The sequence below is a fragment of the Hyla sarda genome, chromosome 1 (genome assembly GCF_029499605.1).
Source record: "Hyla sarda isolate aHylSar1 chromosome 1, aHylSar1.hap1, whole genome shotgun sequence".
In the NCBI taxonomy this organism is placed as follows: Eukaryota; Metazoa; Chordata; class Amphibia; order Anura; family Hylidae; genus Hyla; species Hyla sarda.
In genome coordinates, this window is record NC_079189.1 from 186,717,054 (window position 1) to 186,741,514 (window position 24,461).

A 24,461-nucleotide genomic window follows, 5' to 3' on the forward strand; every position below is an offset into this window, starting at 1 on the left:
CATCTACACATCTACTGCTACAACAAAGAAAGAGGAAGTTATTGGACTAGTCTGAGCATTTATGTTACTAGACTATTCACTGATTGGCTATTGGCCTTACCTTATTTACATATTTTTCAAAGTAACTAAATATTAACCGTTTGTTTGCTGCTTGAAGTAGTAAATAAAGATTTAAGCATAAAGCTCGCCTCCTGTCTTTCATAAAATCTATATTTTCCATCATTAAAAATAGGAAAATCTCCAAATCCAGAGAGATTTTTTTTTTTTAAATTAACAGGTGACAAAATATTGTTTAGTTTTGTTTTGCAAATTATTCTATTTAAAATTTCAAGCCTTCCAGTACTTATCAGCTGCTGTATGCTACAGAGAAAGAGTGCAGTCTTTCCAGTCAGACATGGTGCTCCCTACTGACACCTCTATCCATGTCAGAAACTGTCTAGAGCCAGAGAGGTTTGCTATATTGATTTGCTCCTGGTTTTGGACAGTTCATGAAATGGACAGAGATTGCAGCAGAAAGCATATTGTCTGACTGGAAATATTACACAACTTCCTCTGGAGCATACAGTAAGCACTTGAAGGCTTAAGATGTTTAAATAGAAGTAATGTGCAAGTCTGTATAACTTTGTCACCAGTTTGTTTGAAAACATTATTATTCTCCAAGTACCCCTTTAAATTGGATTTGTAGTTGAAGTGATGCATTTGATGGCATAGCTAGAAAAGCTAAGTGAAAATCTGTCATGAGTATTGTTGCACAAATGTCTTAACTGCAGGGCCGGACTGGCCTACCGGGATACCGGGAATTTTCACGGTAGGCCATCCACCCTGTGGGCCAGCAGGGGTCGGCCCGACATCCAAACTATTTGGCCATCTGACACTGTCAGCCCGGCCCTACCTGCAGGCTGATTTACAGTGGGCCGCCCACACAGCATCCTCTGTGCAGTAAGTGGCAGGCCAGTAAGCTTAAAACTCTTACCTTCATTCTGTATGTGGGACAGAGTTAAGAGCTTAAAGCTCCCTGGTCTGCCATTAACTGTGCTCTTTGCTCCGGGACCTGTTTGATGCCACACAGGATGTTCGTGTGCCGACGTAGGCGGCGTGATGACATCATATCATGGAGTGGCTCTTCATGGGCAAGTCAAGTGTTTTCTTTGGGGCAAGTAAAGTTTTACTGGAAAAGGGGAGTCGAAATGTAAAATAGAGAAAACGGGAGGGGGGGATCAGGTTATCTACCTAATATAGGGCAGGGGGGAGGAGAGGGGCAAAAATCAGCCTACGTACCTTATATAGGGTGGAGGGGAGCAGAGCGGGATAAAACCGGCTATCTACCTTTCTAATATGAGGGAGGGGGACAGCCTATCTAATATGGGGGGAAACAGCCTCTCTACCTTTCTAATATGGGGGGAGGGGGGCAGCCTAACTACCTTTCTAATATGGAGAAAGGGGACAGTCTATCTACCTATCTAATATGGAGAGAAACATTCTATCTACCTTTCTAAAATGGGGGAGAATGATAGCCTATCTACCGTATCTAATATGGGGGGGAAACAGCCTACTTTATGGGGGGGCAGGCTATCTAATATGGGGGAAACAGCATATTTAATATGGGGGGTAGCCTAATATAGGGGGCAGCCTATCTAACTTTCTAACATGGGGGAAACAGCCTATCCGAAATGGGGGGAGGGGGGGACAGCCTATCTAATATGGGGGGGGAGGGGAAAACAGCCTATCTACTTATCTATTATCGAGGAAACAGCCTATCTACCTATCTAATATGGGTGGTGGTATCCTATCTAGATCTATCTATCTAATATGGGGGGGGGCAGCCTACAGCTTATCTACCTATCTAATATGGGGGAAACAGATTTAGAGGAATACAGCCTATCTGCCAATCTAATGGGGGGCAGCCTATCTAATATAGTGGGCAGGTTGAGGGAGCATCTGCCTTCCTACCCAAGTTATATGGGGGGAACCTATCTACCTAATATGAAGGGGGCTTTCCTACTTATGTATTTCATATGGGGGGTTATCCACTTAATGTTGGAGACCTACCTACCTATGGGATCTACTTAATAACTAAATATGGAAGTTTGTACCTAAAATTGGGGTTCTGCTTAAATTTTTTAATTCTGGGGCTCAACCTACTTACCAAATATTGTCAGTCTACCTATATAAAATACAGGAGTCTATTTCAATACCTAATATTTAGGGTTTACCTATTTTGGGGTCTACCTAATTTGAGGGGTCTAATGACTTAATTGGGGGATGTTGGTGCAAAAATGGGAATATTAAGGGTTGAACCTACCTAAGGGGGCATCATTACCACTTGGAACACTAAGGATTGTATCTTGTGTGGGGAATAGATAGGTAGGATGTTGGAAATGTGAGGCCCTAAAATGTTTGTCTGGTAGATTCTGCGGAGACGAGTTGTGGCTGGGAGGAATCATGATGGCCTGGGATGAATGGAGAAGACAGGAAAAAGGGACAACTCCAATGAGAGAAGACATCCTCTGTCAGTCCCTACATGCAACTGTAATCACTTATGTGGTCTCATATCATAGAAAATGTGAAAGTCAATATATAGGAGAAATATTAGTAATATTGATGCTTGTATACACCTATGTCTAACTGAAAAGTGAAGGTACACCTGACCTATGTGATTATGGGGGAGATTAATTAAAACCTGTGTAGAGAAAGAGGGGTGCAGTCACCAGATCAGATAGCTTCTTTTGCTTCCAAAACAGCCCCTGAAATATGAAAGAAGAAATCTGATTGGTTGCTTTGGTCAACTGCACCCCTCTTCTTGCACACAAGTTTTGATAATTGTCTGCAAAATGGGGTGAGAGGTGATATAGTAGGTGGGTAGGTTTTTTATTTCCAGTCCAGCCCTGATTAACTGCACCATACATTTGATTGCAGAACCCACCCCAATTCAGATATAATAAAAAAGAGGTTTCAATCAGAAATTGATGTCACAAATGTGCTGCGTGTGCAAACGTCAGACATGTTCAGTTTTCACTTAAAGTGTTAATGTCAAGCACAAAAGTATTTTGCAGGATTATTTATGGGCTACAGAGCAGAAGGCACTGCCAGCACACAAGTGCAGTTCGCATTACAAGAAAAAAAAGATTTGACAGATGACCTCCAAAGTGAGAAATACCATGTGACACCACAGCACATTGTTATAGCACAGTGCCATGGGTCTATCACAGTAAAACACTCTGATCTTTCCTATAACCCATAGGACAGCAGATTCTGCCCCCCTACTCCTATCAGTTGCAATAAATGATATCAAATGAATAAAAGAAATAAATACATTTTTAGCTCAGTTTTCATCTATGCTAAGTTTAAAAGTTGTAAGAGTCAGGAGTGTTAAATCTATATTTAGCCAGTTGATGTCATTGAGATGCCAGGCTTTGTAGAGTGCGTGAGACCCCCGGTTTGCCTCCATACCAGCTACTATGCATGGAAAGTCTGTCCAGCAGTAGGAAGGTCATTCACACTTGTAGCACAGTAGGAGCAATCCATTCAAACTGCCTGGCCGTTCTCCATCCGCAGAACACAGGTAAGAACTATCACCTCCACTATTACTTATATTTTTATCTGGTTTAGAGACTGCTACGCTGGTTTGCACAATCTTATAGTGATGTACAAAGAAACGGTTAAGTTAGGGTTCTAACCATTGTTCTGACTTGGCAATGGAGTTGATGTTACACCTTGTGGCTATAAGTATAGAAAATGTGAAGGTCAATGAAATACTAGGCAGATCTAGTTTATCTGTATATGATTGTCATGAAAGTGTATGTCCCATTTACATAATTTATATCATATTTACATAATATTTCACACTCATTATTATTATTAGCATCGTCATCATTTCTCTACCAATCCCCCAATTTAGGAGTTGGCATGTTGGTATTAATTCTGGTTGCCCCATGATGGGCTTTTGCCTTACGTGAAAACAAATCTGTATTAATCTTGGTGAATTTGTATGGCGGGCAGACCGCCGCGATTTTGATGGTTTATATAAGTTGTTCCGAACTCGGCCAGTTATGAAGATTATGTTGCTAAGCAACCACTTTAGTTACTTGTTCTAAATAGGAATACCAGGTTCTATTTATGAAATGCTATAAGACACGTGATTGTGTAAAGTAGCTAAATGCTTTGGTTTAAACGGATTGAGAATAAGATGTTTATAGTTTATTCCAGACCTAGAATTAATAAAGTAACCCTTTACTTGCTGGTCTATGGTTTAGCTCTTGTGGAATACATTTTCCTTTATAGATAACACTTGCACAGAGACATGAGAACACACAACACACACACACTCGGTATCTATCAACATACTTGGTACATCATGATGCATAATATCACAATGATTAACTCCCACAGGTTTTGCTTTGTATTTTTGTCAGTATATTGGATTCAGCTGTTATTTTCCAGAGGCTGCACAAATGTAATGTGTGACTCATGTTTGTTAGAACAGAAATACAAAGCATCTTTTTGCAATGTGCAATGGCAAAGCCTTGTATCACATAATGCGATGTAACAACTGAAACATCAGCTTATTGCAAAACATATAACTGCAGGCAAATAAAAAAGAGTAACCCCTGCAATGCTTAAAGGAGTACTCCGCCCCTAGACATCTTATCCCCTATCCAAAGGATAGGGGATAAGATGTCAGATCGTGGGGGTCCCGCTGCTGGGGACCCCCGGGATCTCGGCTGCAGCACCCACCTGTTGCAGCTTCCGGAAAAGCTGGAGGCTTCGGCTCACGACCACGGTGAAGGGAGATCGTGACGTCACGACACCGCCCCTGTGTGACATCACGCCCCCCCCCCCCTCAATGCAAGTCTATGGGAGGGGGTGTGACAGCCATCACGCCCCCTCCCCTAGACTTGCATTGATGGGGCGGGGTGTGACGTCACATGGGGCGGAGTCGTGACGTCACGATCTCCCGTCACCGTGGTCGTGAGGCGTTAGGATGAGAGCCTCCAGCGCTGCCGGAAGCCGCAACAGGTGGGTACTGCAGCCGAGATCCCCGGGGTCCCCAGCGGCAGGACCCCTGCGATCTGACATCTTATCCCCTATCCTTTGGATAGGGGATAAGATGTCTAGGGGCGGAGTACCCCTTTATAGACTCAATGTATCTCTTCAGGCTCCCATGTACAATTGTTTGCCATTTACAAAGATTCACAGATTTTATGTATCTTTTCAATGTCATTGTATACAAAATGAAAAATCTCAACATACACCTCCTCAATGCACCTCTGTGACATCTGTGACATACACTGTGTGCACAATTATTAGGCCAGTTGTATTTTTTCAGGATACATTTTATTATCAAATAACTTTAGTAACCTGAATATTTAAGAAAATATAAGTAAGGTTTTGACTTTCTTAGGAGAGTATCTATAAGACAACTGTTAGTATGCAGAATTACTATGCAACAAAAAGAAACAAAAACATTTCCCATCTCACATGTTTACATTTATCTATTAAAGGGAGAATAATAAACAAACAGCTCAAAATTGATAAATAAACATTTGGGACATATAAAAAAAACTGTGACCAATATAGGCACCCTTTTTTCAATAACAGTCATAAACCTTTCATTCTTGGAGTCTGTAAGTTTATTGATCTATTAACAAACAACTTTTTGCGCAACAGCAACAACAGCCTCACATACACTGTACAGAGAGTGGTGTACTTCTTTTCCCACCATAAATCTCCCTTTCAAGAAGGGTCACAAGTTCTCAACAGACTTTAGGTCAGGTGAGTAAGGGGCCATGTCATAATTTCGTCATCTTTAAGGCCCTTGCTGGCTAGTCACAAAGTGGAGTACTTCGAGGCATGCAATGGAGCATAGTCCTACATAAAAAAGTATGGTGTTCTGAACCATTGTTTAAAGAAAGTGTCTCCTTAAATCTGGCAGTAGGTTTGAAAGTTGATTTTAAGGTCATCTTTAACCCGAAAAGGTCCAACTAGCTCATCTTTAATAATACCAGCCAATTTCAGTACCCACCTCCCCCTTGCTGGCACTCTGTGGAGCTCTGTCTGTTACTGATCCAGCCACAGGCCGATCCATCGGGACCATCAAAAGTCACTCAAATTTCGTCAGTCCATAAAACCTTTGAAAATGTGTCTTTAGGTATTTCTTGGCCCAGTCTTTGTATTTCCGCTTAGGTATCTTGTTCATTGGTGGTTGGGTTTTAGCCTTCCTTACCTTGACCATGTCTCTGAGTACTGTTGGCCACTCCAGGTAAGTTGCACTTCTACAATATGAAAGCACTTGAGGATAATGGGGTCCTGCTGGCTTCACATTTGATTCTTCTCAAATCTTTGGCAGTTAATTAGCATTTTTATTCTTACCACGTTTCTTGCATCCCTGTTGACTATTTGAAACAACAGCATTTGATGGTTTTGTGATCACTCCTTAATATCTTATCAATTTCCGCATCCCTCTAAAATTTCTGACTTTTCAGAGTCAGTTAACTATGTTCTTTGTGCCGTTTTTCCTTAGGAAAAGAAGCTTTCTAATAATTATGCAGACCTTGATATAGGGTGTTTATCACCTTAGGCAACACCTTCCCTCATTACACAAATACACATGTAGTTGTCAAAATATTAACTAGCCTAATACATGTGCACATAGTGTATGTTCACAGGGTGTCCTGTTGCCACAGTCATGACTCCATTAAAAAATGTGTTTAAAGTGGTATTCTGGTATAATAATATTTTTTATATGTTGCTTGAGATGGTTTAAAAGTGATACTTACTAACCCAGTCCCCTGCAGCTCCTTTCCAGTGACTTCTGGTCCCCTGCTGCTCATCGCTTCTCTCTGCTTCAAGACAAGAGTTTGAGAAAGGCCTGCCCCCTCAACCAATCATTGGCCACCGATATGTCCTGTCTCAGTCAGTGACTGATTCTGCCAAAACATGTCATTTCAAAAGCAGGGATAAGCAATGTGCATGCAGGGGGACCAGAAAGAGCTGGAATGGTAGCTTTGGGGGTCTGTGGTAGGTAAGTATCAATCTTTGTTTTATTTCTACACAGATCCCAGCAAGAATTATGTTATACTAAAATATCCCTTTAACATCGCTTTTCAATACAACTGTAAGCAGAAAAACTTCACTTTTCCATACATAAGACAATTTTTTTTTATAATGTATTGCGACAGTAGTGTATGCCATATGTATTCAACTGTAGATATTGTGGGAGATTGGCCCCATAGTTCCAGGCAAATAACGGCAAAACAGCAGTCAGAGACAGTGACACAGACATATAGTTCAAACATGTTTTTTTTTCAGCACTAAACAAAATATTGTACCTTGTAGCCTTTAGCTTTAGACATAAAAAAAATACTAAATAAATCCTGCTTGCCAATGCTAGCTACACAGAAAGTTTCTCTAACTATACAGGTGGCTTACTACCAACCAACAAAAAAAAAAAAAAACAGTTATCAACAATGGGTTACTCATACCAGGTAAATGTCCCCTTCGAGGCTGCACACCTCAGGTCTCCAACTTTACATTCTCCATTACAGACTGACTCTTCCCTAGTGTTAACCCCTTAACGACGAGCGCCATTAATGTACGTCCTGGTGAGGGGGTACTTAACGCACCAGGACATACATTTACAGCCTAAGCATAACTGCGAGCATCGGAGCGATGCCCGGATCATGCACGGCAGGTCCCGGCTGCTGATCGCAGTCAGGGACCCGCCAGTAATCGCGGACACCCGCGATCCCGCTGATGTCTGCCATTAACCCCTCAAATGCCGTGATCAATACAGATCACGGCATCTGCAGCATCGCGGTCACTAAAATGGATGATCGGATCGCCCGCAGCACTGCCGCAGCGATCCGATCATCCAGCACGGCAGACGGAGGTCCCCTCACCTGCCTCCGCTGCCTTCCCAGCGTCTTCTGCTCTGATCTGCCTTCCCGCAGACCAGAGCAGAAGATGACCGATAATACTGATCAGTGTTGTGTCCTATACATAACACTGAACAGTATTAGCAACCCAGTGAGAATAGACCCCTATGGGGACTATTAGAGTGTAAAAATGTAAGTAAAAAAAGTTTTTAAAAAAAGTTTAAAAAAATTTGAAAAACGTCCTCCCCCAATAAATACGTAAATTGTCCTATTTTCCCTATTTCACCCCCAAAAAGTGTTAAAAAAATATTTTATATATATATTTGGTATCGCCGCATGCGTAAATATCTGAAATATTAAAATAAAATGTTAATGATACCGTACGGTGAACAGCGTGAACGTAAAAATAAAAAAAATACAAAATAGATGTTTTTTTTATAACATTTTATTCCCAAAAAATGTTATAAAAAATGGATTAAAAGTTCTATATAAGCAAATATGGTATCAATAAAAATTACAGATCACAACGCAAAAAAGGAGCCCTCATACCGCCGCTTATACGGAAAAATGAAAAAGTTATAGGTCTAAAAATAGGGGGATTTTAAACGTACTAATTTGGTTAAAAAGTTTTAAGCGCAACAGTAATAGAAAAGTATGTTATCATGGGTATCATTTTAATTGTATTGACCCAAAGAATAAAGAACACATGTCATCTTTACCGTAAATTGTACGGCGGGAAAACAAAACCTTCCAAAATTTGTAAATTACGGTTTTCTTTTTAATTTCACCACACAAATAGTATTTTTTTTGTTTCACCATACATTTAATGGTAAATTGAGTGATGGCATTACAACGGACAACTGGTCACACAAAAAATAAGCCCTCATACTAGTCTGTGAATGAAAATATAAAAGAGTTATGATTTTTTGAAGGCGAGGAGGAAAAAACGAAAACGTAAAAATTAAATAGTCTGCGTCCTTAAGGCCCAAATGGGCTGTGTCCAGGGGTTTAGTCCTGGGGAAAAAAGTATAGGAACTCACCCATGATTTTCTCTCAAGGACTGGTCCTGCTAATTGGAACGATGTTCCTGCTGTGAAAATAGTGCAGGAACTCAGTTCCCACGCGTTCCTCCAGGACTTGAGCCCTGGCTGCGTCCTTAAGGGGTTAAAGCCCATTGAGGAGTCTTTGGCACCAATGCTGATCTGGGCTAGTTTGAAAACCTGGAGTGGCCCCTGGGGATGGAGAACCTGTCTTTCATCCCATAAAAATCCAGTCCCAATAACAAGACTTAACAAAGCAAGTTAAATAGAACCAATCAGCATATTTTAGCATATATAATGCTTGGCAATGTTATATATATGCAAAAATTATTATCCTCACAATCGCCGGGGGACATTTGTGCCGGGGGACTGCTTGCCGGGCGGCCGGGGGGGACTTTATAACTTAACCTCTTAAGGACCCAGGACGTATGAGTACGTCCTGGGTCCCGGTCCTGCGATATAACGCGGGGTCACACGGTGACCCCGCATCATATCGCGGCGGGCCCAGCATCATAGTGAAGCCGGGATCCGCCTCTAATAGGGCGCGGCACTGATCACGGTGCAGCGCGCTATTAACCCTTTAGCCCTAAAAGTGAAAGTAAAAAGTGCCGGTTAGCTCAGGGAGCTGTTCGGGATCGCCGCGGTATAATTGCGGCATCCGATCGCCGAATGAATGCTTCAAGCCTGAGATCCAGGCTTGAGCATTCAATCGCCGAAAACACTGATTGATCCATTCCTATGGAGATGAATCAATCAGTGTTAAAGATCAGTTAATGCAATGTTATAGCCCCCTATAGGAGCTATAATATTGCATAAGAAAAGTGTACAAAAATCATTAACCCTTTCAATTATCCCTTCCCCTAATAAAAGTTTGAATCACCCGGCATTTCCAAGAATAAAATAAACACAGTGTAAATAAAAATGAAAATAAACATATGTGGTATCGCCACGTGCGGAAATGTCCGAATTATAAAAATATACCGCTTTTTAAACCGCACGTTCAATGGCGTACGCGCAAAAAAATTCCAAAGTCCAAAATAGCGCATTTTTGATCACTTTTTATACCACAAAAAAGTGAATAAAAAGTGATCAAAATGTCTGATCAGAACAAAAATGGTACCGCTAAAAACTTCAGATCACGGCGCAAAAAATTAGCCCTCATAGTACCCTGAACACAGAAAAATAAAAAAGTTATAGGGGTCAGAAGATGACCATTTTAAACGTATAAATTTTCCTGCATGTATTCATGATTTTTTTCTGAAGTGATACAAAATCAAACCTATACAAGTAGGGTATCATTTTAACCTTATGAACCTACAGAATAAAGATAAGGTATCATTTTTGCCGAAAAATGTACTGCGTAAAAACGGAAGCCCCCCAAAACTTACAAAATAGTGTTTTTTCATCAATTTTGTCACACATTGATTTTTTTTCCTGTTTCACCGTAGATTTTTGGGTAAAATGACTAATGTCATTACAAAGAAGAATTAGTGACGCAAAAAATAAGCCATCATATAGAATTTTAGGTGAAAATTTTTAAGAGTTATGATTTTTTAAAGTTAAGGAGGAAAAATTGAAAATGAAAAAATGGAAAAAGCCCGGGTCCTTAAGGGGTTATCTTCACCATCCCTGGGGGCACAAATATCCAACCTGGGAATGGTAAGGATAATGATTTTAGCATATATAACCCATTGCCAAGCATTATATATGCTAAAATATGCTGATTGGTTCCCTTTAAGTCTTTACTTTTACTATTTCTTGATTTCCCATATCTCACCCAGCTTTCCCTGGATGAGATGAGCGCTTCCTGGAACCTGGTATACACGTACGACAGGTACTTTGGGGAAATACTGGGATCCCCAACATCCATTTCTATCACTGTCTGACAATTCATACAGTTGCATATATCTGGCCAAAGGTTTGTTGAGACAGTGTAATTAGCCTACCATGTGCATAAACATAGGCATATCTAACATTAGCTACTGTATGTACAAATCTTTTCAGAATGAACAGATAGTGTTAAAAATGACACACCAAGATCTTCATTAGTTTGTGAGCCACTTAGCTAATGTATATAATTGTGTTATTTACAGGATATCAATGATAATTGTTTTGTTGCTTATATTTTTGGAGATATTTAAACACAAAACTCATCTCATGTAATGTGTATTATTAGTACAGTGTCAAGTCCTGTACTTTGGAGCACTCAGTAGCCCAACAATTCTATTTTTGTCTAAAATTTTGACATTCATTTCCTGAACATCTGCAGTCCTTACGGAGTGGGTAATATTTAGATGGTAACATGTGGACAGATGTGCTCTGTTATTAAAGGAAAACAATTGTTTTAAAGGCATTTTCCTGCCCACTGCCTTCAGCCTCATTCTCAGTAGGAGAGAATAGATAAAAAAAATATATATATTTATAGTTTAGAACATACAAAGACCTTTTAAGTATTCCTGGCAGATGCTATATAGAGAGTGCAATTTCCTCTTATAAGCATTGTTGATATGGAGTACACTGCAAGACAATATTTCACAATAAGGTTTTTGGGCATTACATTATAATAAAAACCCTTTATTTATAAAGCACACACAGATTACGCAGCACTGTACACTCAGATTAATCCTTGTCCCCACTGGGACTCACAATCTAGATTCACCACCAGTATGTTTTGAAGTATGGGGAAAAAAACTGGAGTACCTGGAGGAAACAAAGGGGGAACATATAAACTTGTTGCAGATGTTGTCCTTGGTGGGATTTGAGCTGTGAGCCATTCACTAATTTAGACCTATACAAAGTATGCATACATGTGTTTTAATGGGGGGATGGGGGAGGGGGGGTAAGCTGCTGCCAGAGAATAAAAGGATCAGGTAGTTGACCTATTTTCTCCCGCCTGTTTTACAAATACGGAGGAAAGGATGTGGGAAAAATGCTGTTTTTTTTTTGCAAAAACAGCACTACTCCTGTCCACAGGCTGTGTGTAGTACTGCAGCTCAATCCTGTTCATTTTAATGGAGGCAAGCTGCAATACCAGAAGCAACCTGAGGACACGAGCAGCGTTTTTTAAAATCCTGGACAACCCTTTAAGTCATTTTGTTTACATGAACATGTATGTATAGTGTGTATGATCTGTTGCTGTTACCTTTTTGTGTTGTTTTGTGTCTATCGTTCATACTTATGTTGTCTTTTATTGTTTTTACAGCCTGCAGTAACCTGAAGTAAAGAAGACAATGTTATCACACACTGCCCTACAGAAAGAAAGGCGCGCACAAGCCTCAGCCATCATGAGGGAGATTCAGGGAAACGGTACAAATGAGTCCAATGCCCTTTATATCAAATAGAAAGTATTGGATAAGTTGTCATTGAACCAACATCCATATATAATCTATAAGAATATCGCACATCCTCGGTAGTTGAGCCTTTTGTACTTGTCTGTTCGAGATCTATTTTCAGATGAACAACTGCTGTAATGGAATGAATCTGAGTAACAGCTGACAGATAGTCTACTTGGCTTGACTTTCATCTTTGTCTTTAGGGTTAACACTATAAACAGCTTCATAGTTGGGATCTCGTGAGTGAAAGAACAAACACCATTACTGTAATTTAGTCAAAACAGTACAGAAAAAATACACATAGAATGTATAGCATACAGAAATAACTGGTAATGTGTTATTTTATATCCATGTGACTCAGAAACATTGTCCATTATTACTGTAAAAGGCAAAGCACAGTTTACAGCTTGGGGTGAAAGGAAGGTGAGGGTTGTTGAGGGAAACCATATACTCCCGGCTCTAACCACATGCAGACAGTAGGGTCAGTGGTTAGCGTCCACCTGAAGCTATGCTTACAGTCTGTTGTAATCCACTCCTAGTGGCCTATAACAGATTACATGATTTAAGACCATTTCATATAAGCAGTTTTATTCTATACTGTATTCACCGTAACAGAGATCAGTGCCCGGAGAAGCAGAAAATGAGCCATAGTAACAATATCCGAATGTAAGTAGATCAGGGCGAAACAAAGGCTAAACTCAAAATTTATTTATTTGTACGTTTCCACATTTTGAGAAAAAGGGACCCAGTAGGAAAATGGTATTGCATATTTTAAGGGGTACTCCTGTGGAACCTTTTTTTTTTTTTTTTTTCTTTTTAAATCAACTGGTGCCAGAAAGTTAAACAGATTTGTAAATCACTTCTATTAAAAAATCTTAATCCTTCCAGTACTTTTTAGGGGCTGTATACTACAGAGAAATCCAAAAAAGAAATGCATTTCCTCTGATGTCATGACTCATGACCACAGTGCTCTCTGCTGACCTCTGCTGTACATTTTAGGAACTGTCCAGAGCAGCATATGTTTGCTATGGACATTTTCTCCTGCTCTGGACAGTTCCTGAAATGGACAGGAGGTCAGCAGAGAGCACTGTGGTCATGACATCAGATGAAATGCATTTCTTTTTTTGGATTTCTCTTTAGTATACAGCCCCAAAAAAGTCCTGGAAGGATTTAGAATTTTTTATAGAAGTGATTTACAAATCTGTTTAACTTTCTGGGACCAGTTGATTAAAAAAAATAGTTTTCCACAGGAGTAACCCTTTAAGAGGGAACACATTTTCGCACAGGACAGTTAAAAGCCTCCTACCATATTGTGTCCACAGCTCATATCCAGATATATGTGTCTCAGACTATAAACAAACCTGATGTAGTCTGATCATATTTCCTTCTCCTTAGAGCGGTTTCACACTTCGTTTTTGTCTCTATTTTACTGTCAATAGAAAACAGATTCTGGTGTATGGCATACAACAACATCTCTCTCTCTCTCTCTCTCTTCTCTCTCTCTCTCTCTCTCTCTCTCTCTCTCTCTCTCTCTCTATATATATATATATATATATATATATACACCCCCCCCCCATTTTAAGTGAATAAATGTATATGTTAAATTAAGACATAATTACAGTGTGAACCCACCATTGGTAAGATGTCGAGCACCTGCGGAGCCGAACTATACAGGGTTTGTTTCTTGAGGCACATATAATCTGCATAGGAGCTGCAGAAAGAAAAGCTTGGGGATATTTTGGTAGAGTCCTATATATAGAACTACTTTAACTTACAGCGGGTGAAATAAGTATTGAACATTTTTCTCACTAAATACTGTTTCTTGAGACAACAGTGCCTGCTATTTCCAGTTTTTTTTTTTATGCTCTCCACACGTGGTCTTTGGCTGTTGGACAACTCTTCTCATTATTCTTTTCACTCCTCTGTCAGATATCTTGCGAGGAGCAACTGGTCGAGGCAAATTTATGGTAAAATGATTGTCTTTCCCCTTATGTATTATAGCCCAACAGTGCTCACTGGAACATTCAGAAGCTTAGAAATGCACCTGTAACCAATGCCGTTGTTATGTTTTTCAACAATTAGGTTGTGAAGGTCATGAGACAGCTCTTTGTTTTCACCTATCATGAGATGGGTCTTGTGAGACCTTATTGTAGGCCATCAGTTGAGACTGAACCAGCTGATATTAATTTGCACTGACATGGGGCTGGAATCCTTTTTAATTACTGATATATTTCAGCTGTTGTCTTGGATTTCCATGCCCTTTTGCACCTCCCATTCTTCATGTGTTCAATACTTTCTCCCAGTGTCATTTCACATTATTACACATAACTTAAATTCTGAGCTTATTTGTTTTTGTTTCTTTGAATGTATATATTACATACTTGGTTTGTCTCCAATATCTGGTGGAAATTTTTATGTCAACAGCACTTTTGGAAATATATATTTAGTGAGAAAAATGGTGACATGTTCAATACTTATTTCACCCGCTGTATAGATAATGGAGAAGAATTAGACCTTTTTTGGAATGACATGCTAATGTGACATTTTAGTTTGATTAAGGTTTGAAATATTTCTTCTGCTTCAACTTTCTCATAGACTGATGGGCGGTCAGGGTCATTGCCTTGATGCCAGAAACACCTTCTGTTACATTTGTATTCAAGGATAGATAGCTCATCTCCCAAAAATATGATTGTACAATTGTTTCTAGTTTTCTAGATAAAGAAATGCCATGCTGGCTTCATTGCAGAAAGATAGTGCTAATTATCATATGGTCAACATTGCCCTATAATTTTTTCATTGTCATTTTTTTGTTTTTGTTTTTTTATTGTAATTTGTATTACATTTTTAAGAATATGAACCAGTCAAAATGAAGGTTGCGTCAAATAAACATATATGACAATAGAGGAATAACACTATGCAGTCAACAAGAAAACCAGGGGAACAAATGAGAATAAGAAATCAAATCAATAAGTAAATCAATCTAAGCATTTGCCAAAAGTATAACCTAGGGGACATATAGGCAAGGCAGAGCTAGTTATACATATGCCAAGAGCGAGATTATGCTTATTGAGACTCTAGGCAATAATAACAAATAAATCCACATTATAAAAACTTAAATGTCATATATTAACCATTTACTAACAGGTAGAAAGACAAACAGGAAAAGACAAGAAAGGTCAAGTTAGGGGGTGGGGAGAAGTCAACAGGTGGGAACTGAGAGACTTTTGAACTACTTCAAGCCAGATGTTCAACCCAGTAAGGGTGAATTTACATCACGTTTTATAAATATGGCAGCCGGATCCAGCAGGAGAATAAAAAAAAAAACAGCCGCCCCCATATCCCCGCCGGACCCGTGCCACACGACCATTCATTTGAATGAGATGGACGGTGTGAGCTAGTGACTCCGTTTGGCTCATTTTTGGACTGTGTTAGGTTTTGTTGCTGAACCGAAACCGTGGCAGACCATGGTTTTCAGAATGGCAACAAAACCGGATAATGTCCAAAAATGAGCCAACCAATGTCACTATCTGACTCTGTGTGGCTTATTCAAATAAATGGAGTGCAACACGGGCGCAGCACATGTGTGGACTGGTGCGGTGGGGATTCAGCAGAGGCCGGCTTGCTGCCGTATCCCCTAAATGTGTTTTTTTGTGTAGAAACTTGTGGTTTGAATAACTTTTTAGTTACATGTGAATTTTGATTGCTATCTTTTCAATTTTTTGGGACTCAAATTAGCAAAATACTGCCATTTTTGCAAATGCATGAATGTTTTTTACAGCGTTCACCACACAGGATAAAAAAAATATATTTTTATAGTTTGGGTCTCCACAGACGTGGTAATGCCAAATATGTAGAAAGCCCCCAGCTGCCATGGAAACTCATCGGCCCCCGGCTATCGTGTCACTGGGCTGCAGATGGGGTCAGAGAGCCCCACTGATTGCTTCTACTATGTAGTCATGATTTGACCATGGCCTGTAAAAGGTTTAATTTCCAGGATTAATCCCAACGCAGCCCAAAGTCAGTCCAGGCACCCTAGCTCAAAACCCTAGTGATTGCTATAAAAATATGTATGGGTGGTCTCTAAGGGTGTAGGGTTTAGAGTTATTTGAAATATTTGTTTCTCTATATAGCGAAGAACTGTGATCAGTATTAAAAAATAATCTAAATTCTATATTATTTTGTAGACTTGAGATTCCAATACTGTTTGCGGCAGCATCTCAAACAAACTGATATAAAGGACAGCTTTACATTTTTTGTGAATGCATTACAAAAGCAGACAAATACAAACATACAGCAGCACCCTGATGATGCATTTCTGCTATATTGGCTAAACAAATGAACTTGAGGTTCTTAAAAGGGTACACCAGAGGAAAGAAAATGTTTTTTTTTTAAATAAAATTGTGCCAGAAAGTTAAACAGATTTGTGAATTACTTCTATTTAAAAATCTTAATATTTTAAGTACTAATCAGCTGCTGTATACTACAGAGGAAGTTGTGTATTTCTTTCCAGTCTGACCACAGTGCTCTCTGCTGCCACATCTGTCTGTGTCAGGAACTGTTTATTATGGGGATTTGCTCCAGCTCTGGACAGTTCCTGACTGTGGTCAGACTGGAAAGAACTACACAACTTTCTCTGTAGTATACAGCAGCTGAAAAGTACAGGCAGGATAAACATTTTTAAATAGAAATAATTTGCAAATCTGTATAACTTTATGGCACCAGTTAATTAGATTTATTTTAATTTCCTCCAGAGTACCCCTTTAATGGGCATGTTGGTGAAACTGTTACGCAAAAAAGAGAAAAAGAACATGGGCACACATCCACAACTTACTGTGTGCTATGATTGTTATGAACAAGGATGGGGGGGGGGGGGGGGTGAGCGGGAGAGGTGAGCCCTAAAGCTGTCCCTATAAACCACTCTCCCTGCCTACTTGCCCATCCACCATAAATGAGGGATCGACAACTTGGAGCCAATCCCTTCCTTGTGCTAAAGTGCATTGGCGTCAAAGTCACCAAAACAAACAGAACTATACAAATTTGGAAAAGAGATCAGGAACATAATGGAACCAGCAAACAGATATATAAGCACAATGAAGGCAGGATAGAGCATACTAACATACAGTTCAGAAACCGGAAATCAAGATAATTGGCAGATATAATAATATCAACAAGACTAGATTTGGGGATAAATTTACAGCTGACAAAACCAGGAGATGCAGGGGAGCCAAATAGGCTCCTAGCCAGCGGGCACTCTCCACCGAGTGATCAGGATACTGGCCTAGGAGTAAACAAAAATCCTAAATACAAGCAAACACGGGTACAGGCACAAGACTCACTCACTCGTAAATAGACGGATTACCTGAAGGCTCAGAACAGGATTCTATCCTCTGAGTTGCAGGATCAAACAAGGTCAAAAACAGGACTGACATAACGCACAGTGTGAATACAGACTAAGGCAACACAAAGCAAATGCAGGACGAACATACACAAATACTAAAACACAACAAATGTACTAAAACAAAGCAGGCTAAAATCTATATATCAAACAGGACAGATAATCATGGTTCAAATTCAGGATATGTGCTCAGACAGACATAGTGAACATCAAGCCAACATGGCCAGAATGCAGGTCTAATCACCAGCACCAGAACAGCACCTGAAGAAGTCTAAAATATCCTCCCAGTGCTGAAATCAAGAAGGATAACTCAAGCCAACATGGCCAGAAAACAGGTCTATTCACCAGCACTCCAGCACCAGAACAGCACCTAAAGAGGTCTAAAATATCCTCCCAGTGCTGAAGTCAAGAAGGATAACTCAAGCCAACATGGCCAGAAAACAGGTCTATTCACCAGCACTCCAGCACCAGAACAGCACCTAATATCCTAATATCCTCCCAGTGCTGAAGTCAAGAAGGATAACTCAAGCCAACATGGCCAGAAAACAGGTCTATTCACCAGCACTCCAGCACCAGAACAGCACCTAAAGAGGTCTAAAATATCCTCCCAGTGCTGACGTCAAGAAGGATAACTCTTCCCATCCCAGGGAGAATAAACATAGAAACTGTTCAAACATAAACAATATCTGAACAGGACCCAAAGCAGAAAATACAAAATACAAATAAACGGACATTACAATGACCTACTTGCTTCTCAGCATAATTTTCAAGAACTAACAGGTTGTTAGTGTACCTTTTGATCACAACGCGCAAGCCCACTCACTACTTCCAGGCCACCTGATAAGAGTGGGTCCCTAAACTAACATTGGCTTAACGCTAGGAGCGACCACCACCGCTGTGACACCAAGACTACAGGAGGAATGACCCAGTGGCCAAGCAACCCCACTGCTGCTCGACCAAGCCCACAGCTCTGGGCCACCCCACCCCACAGACAAGGCACCACAGCAACAACGACCTCTACAAAGCACCACACCAGTGCGAACACCTGCCAGAGGGCCTGGAGAATGATAGGAGGAAACCCTTATGCAGTCTCCTGCTGATTAATAATGCCTGTGCTGAATGGGTGGAGTGGAGTGCTGGCCATGGAAAAAGAAAGGGGACAGAATACAAATGTAACTCAATAATAGAAAAACAAAGCATAGCCACACATCCATATCTTGTACTATGATCTAATTGCTTCTGACAACTGTGGCAGCCTACCTGCCGTACCTTTACTTAGCAGGGTTACCCATCTGTCTTGGGCCTATGCCGGCAAAGTAAACTCTAAATAGGAATGAACCAACTATTTTATACTAACTAAACACAGTCTTGGGTGGGGGGGATAAGTACATGGCCATGGGGCAGTCACCACCTCCACATGTACAATTTATGTCAACAAATCCAAACAAAATAAAGTAAGCAGTAAAATAGGGTAAATGAGTAAATTAGCCAGCCAGCACTACAATGGCCTGCAGATCTTTAGATGCTGTAGAAAGCTTGCCATAAGCACTATATCAATGTTGGCGTATTACAGAGTCATAGACATACTGTGTGTCACAACATGGTTCTCAGTACTGTAATGTATTAATGTTCTTTTCTGGGATTATCACGGTAGCAGGCACAGGGCCTAAGAGGGCCCATTCCACAGAGAAATAATGTATATTTAATGATTTGAGTATGGACAATAGAATGGCATGTGGGAAATTAAAGTGTCCCTCTTCAAGTTTTACTATGGAACCCCATGGTTATTTCTTCCTTGCTCATTAAAAGGAAAAATAAAATATGCTGGCACAGAAAAGTGGTGTTACTGAGTACTGATATGGCATATGGCATGTGGAGGGGGGCTCAGTCTGATGGGCCTGCTGTGACATTACTGTGTGTATTCTCCCTGTATTGTAATAACTCTGTGTTCATTATCTATACTGTGACATCACTGTCTGCATTATCTCTGTATTGTAATATCTCTGTGTCCATTGTCCATACTGTGACATCATTGTCCGCATTATCTCTGTATTGTAATATCTCTGTGTTCATTGTCCATACTGTGACATCACTGTCTGCATTATCTCTTTATTGTAATATCTCTGTGTCCATTGTCCATACTGTGACATCATTGTCCGTATTGTCTCTGTATTGTAATATCTCTGTGTTCATTGTCCATACTGTGACATCACTGTCTGCATTATCTCTTTATTGCAATATCTCTGTGTCCATTGTCCATACTGTGACATCATTGTCCGTATTGTCTCTGTATTGTAATATCTCTGTGTTCATTGTCCATACTGTGACATCACTGTCTGCATTATCTCTGTATTCAATGTTATTAAGGCAAATACAAACATATAAAAAACACATTAAAAATATTTTTCATAAAAATCGCACAGTTAAATAACACCATGGAAAGCAAATGCCAAGGTAAGCTGTAACTACAAGTAGGCAGCAGTCCAGATAGTAAGATATAATGTAAACAGTAGATACACAAAAATATGTAAACAAGGTAAAGATAATATTAAATCAAACCAGACTGAACACCAGTACCAATAGGTATAATAAGCCTTACCATGAGATATGCTCAACCCCTACATATGTTTCGCTCCTGTGAGCTTCTTCAGGGGGCATTACTTCTATTGTCTCTAGTGATTTATTTTTGGTGCTTAGCTTCTAATTTATTACTGGTCTCTATTTTTCCTGTGTGGCCGTGTTGTACCACAGGATGTTTTTTGGAGTATATTAATTCTGTATTGTAATATATCTGTGTTCATTGTCCATACTGTGACATCACTGTCCGCATTATCTCTGTATTGTAATATATCTGTGTTCATTGTCCATACTGTGAAATCACTGTCGACATTATCCCTGTATTAGAATATCTCTGTGTCCATTAACCATACTGTGACATCACTGTCCGCATTATCCCAGTATTGTAATATCTCTGTGTCCATTATCCATACTGTGACATCAATGTCTGCATAATCCCAGTATTGTAATATCTCTATGTCAATTATCCATACTGTAACATCACTGTCTGCATTATTCCTGTATTTTAATATCTCTGTGTCTATTGTCCATACCGTGACATCACTGTCCGCATTATCACTGTATTATAATATCTCTGTGTTCATTGCCTTTACTGTGACATCATTGTCTGCATCATCCCGGTTTTGTAATATCTCTGTGTCCATTATCCATACTGTGACATCACTCTCCACATTATCCCTTTATTGTAATATATCTGTGTCCATTGTCTATACTGTGACATCACTGTCTGCATTATCCCTGTATTGTAATATATCTGTGTCCATTGTCTATACTGTGACATCACTGTCTGCATTATCCCTGTATTATAATATATCTGTGTCCATTAACCATACTGTGACATCACTGTCCACATTATCCTGGTATTGTAATATCTCTGTGTCCATTGACCATACTGTGACATCACTGTCGACATTATCCCTGTATTATAATATCTCTGGCCCAGATTTATCACTGTCCATACTGTGACATCATTGTCCGCATTATCCCTGCATTGTTATATCTCTGTGTTCATTGACCATACTGTGACATCACTGTCCGCATTATCCCTTTATTGTAATATATCTGTGTCCATTGTCTATACTGTGACATCACTGTCCACATTATCCTGTTATTGTAATATCTCTGTGTGCATTGTCCATACTGTGACATCACTGTCTGCATTATCTCTGTATTGATATATCTCTGTGTCCATTGACCATACTATGACATCACTGTCCTCATTATCCCTGTATTGTAATATATCTGTGTCCATTGTCTATACTGTGACATCACTGTCTGCATTATCCAGGTATTGTAATATCTCTGTGTCCATTGTCCATACTGTGACATCACTGTCCGCATTATCTCTGTATTGATATATCTCTGTGTCCATTGACCATACTGTGACATCACTGTCCACATTATCCCTGTATTGTAATATATCTGTGTCCGTTGTCTAAACTGTGACATCACTGTCTGCATTATCCAGGTATTGTAATATCTCTGTGTCCATTGTCCATACTGTGACATCACTGTCTGCATTATCTCTGTATTGAGATATCTCTGTGTCCATTGTCTATACTGGCACATCACTGTCTGCATCATCCCGGTATTGCAATATCCCTGTGTCCATTATCCATAGTGTGACATCACTGTCTGCATTATTCCTGCATCAATGTCTGCATTATACCAGTATTGTAATATCTCTATGTCAATTATCTGTACTGTAACATTACTGTCTCCACTATTCCTGTATTTTAATGTCTCTGTGTCCATTGTCCATACTGTGACATCACTGTGCCCCTTCCTTGACTGATAGCTGGTTCTTTTACATCAGAATAATTGCCTCATATAAAAAGGCCTTTAGAATTAAATACAAATTATTTGTTCTGATTTTCGCTTATTTATTTGCTTGACACTGCATTATTTTGAGAGTAGCTTTCATAGATTGGTTTACATATATATATATATACATATATATATATATATACATATATATATATATATATATATATATATACCTGTATCCTTTTGGACCTGGCACCGGGGCCCCAGAGACCTGCCTGCACCATATTTATTTCATTCGCTGTTTTGGAGGTGCTGCTCTACACCCAATTTTATACATATATATATATATACAAGGGTTGGTGTGAGACAGCACCGGGGACCAACCTTCGTGCATGTGAATCACCCAGGCAGCTAGCCTGGTGTTAATGTGTGCAAAGTCCAGGAATCACAGCACCAATAGGTCAAGGATCTTCATAAGCTGGTATCTTTATTTACCCCAAAAATACAACGTTTCGGCAACAATAGCCTTTATCAAGCATGCTTGATAAAGGCTATTGTTGCCGAAACGTTGTATTTTTGGGGTAAATAAAGATACCAGCTTATGAAGATCCTTGACCTATTGGTGCTGTGATTCCTGGACTTTGCATATATATATATATATATATATATATATATATATATATATATATCAGGGATGTGGAATTTCTATCGCCCGACGTCCGGGACTAGCAGTTTTGGGCGCCGGGCAGGTGAATTTGTCCGGCCCTTAGCCCGGCTTCGGGCAAGCAGGGCCGGACCTGACAAGTGCGGCGGATCTGCAGTCTGTATGGAGCGGGTCCCGACTCCTGCCCGCTCCATACTCTGCAGCCTGTGTCCTCCGAAGCAGAGCAGGGGAGATGAGAAGCTGTGTATTTGTCTTCTCTCCCCTGCTCTGCAGACGTGCGGGGGGAGATGAGGGGGCGTGGCTTATTTCTCCCCGTGCAGACCTGCGTCCTCTGCCTTCGCTCCCCGCACGTCTGCACGGGGAGATGCATGCGGCGCTCACAGGGGAGTATGGAGCGGGCTCCGGATTCCTGCCCGCTCCATACTCTGCAGCCCCCGGCTGTTCTCAGTAGCCGGGGGTCGCCGCTAATAGCCAGCATGCGGCGATCGCCGAAGCTGGCTATTAACCCTTTAGACTGCCACTGTCAAAGCTGACAGCGGCGTCTAAAGGGACATGTGAATGCTCCCTGGTGGGCTAGTGGGGTGGATCGCCCCCCCCGCAGCGTGATCGCAGGGGGGCGATCCACTATAGAGGTAGCCGGAGGACTTACCACTGCTTCCTCCTGTCCCAGCTCTGTCATTGATAGATCCTGGCTGGACCAGACTCTATCAATGGATCACAGAGCACACAGATTAATAGAGTTCAATAGAATCTATTCATCTGTCTGAGGAATCTAATGATTCCTCCTATAAGTCTAATGAAGTGTCAAAAAAAAAATAATAATAAATAAAAGTTTTAATAAAAGTTTGAAAGACACATATTAACCCAGTGGTCTTCAAACTGTGCCCCTCCAGATGTTACAAAACTACAATTCCCAGCATGCCAGGATAGCCGTTGGCTGTCCGGGCATGCTGGGAATTGTAGTTTTGTAACATCTGGAGGGCCACAGTTTGAAGACCGCTGCATTAACCCCTTCCATGTTAAAAGTTCAAATCACCCCCTTTTCCTATATAAAAACATGCAAACATAATAAAAATAAACATATTTGGTATCGCTTTGTGCGTAATTGTACAACCTATGAAAATATAACATTATGTATCCCGTACGGTAAATGTAAAAAAAATACCAAACCACAGATTTGAAATTTTTATAATATCCCAGAAAAAAAAAGTTAAAAAGCGATTAAAAAGTCAGATCAATACCAAAATGGTACCGATACAAAAAACAGATTATGGCGCAAAAAATGAGCCCTCATACAGCCTAATATGCGGGAAAAAAATAAAGCTACAGGGGTTAAAAATGGCAATTAAAAAAAATTAGAAAAAGTCCAGAATTAGTAAAACATGACGTAAACGATACAAATCTGGTATTGCTGTTATCAGGCGCCTAAAGTATAAAACTAACATGTCATCTGACCACAAGGTAAATGGCGCAGAAAAGAAAAACCACCAAATCTGCAAAATTATCTTTTACTATTTCAATTTCACTTCCCTTAATATATATTTATATATTTTTTTGGTTTGGAGAATATGTTATTGAAAAATTAAAAGGTATCATTATAGTAGGTAGTTATGGCTATTATAGGGCGAGGAGGAAAAAACGAGAGCGTAAAAGCGAAAATTGGCCCGGACAAGTGCATCGTCATGAGGGACAAGTAGATTTTGCTCCATTTTAGTCCCGTGGACAAGTAGTTTTTTATAAAATTTCCACACCCCTGAATATATATATATATATATATATATATATATATACATATATATATATATATATATA

At 39.9% G+C, this 24,461-nt stretch overlaps 1 protein-coding gene across 3 annotated transcripts in view; it reads left to right on the forward strand.

Annotated features, from left to right (window-relative positions):
* Window positions 1–3,335: 3,335 nt before the first annotated feature.
* The window catches only part of MYOZ2 (myozenin 2), a 100,170-nt gene continuing 79,044 nt past the window's right edge, over window positions 3,336–24,461 (forward strand). Inside the window, exons 1-3 of one of the 3 annotated variants that reach the window (XM_056565814.1) lie at window positions 3,336–3,540; window positions 5,835–5,865; window positions 12,134–12,220. In XM_056565814.1, the coding sequence (XP_056421789.1) occupies window positions 3,463–3,540; window positions 5,835–5,865; window positions 12,134–12,220 (196 nt within the window). In that variant the 5' untranslated portion in view covers window positions 3,336–3,462. Of the gene's footprint in view, window positions 3,563–5,834; window positions 5,866–6,908; window positions 7,022–12,116; window positions 12,221–24,461 lie in introns of those variants that run through there. The other 2 variants (XM_056565796.1, XM_056565806.1) reach the window with 2 other exon arrangements.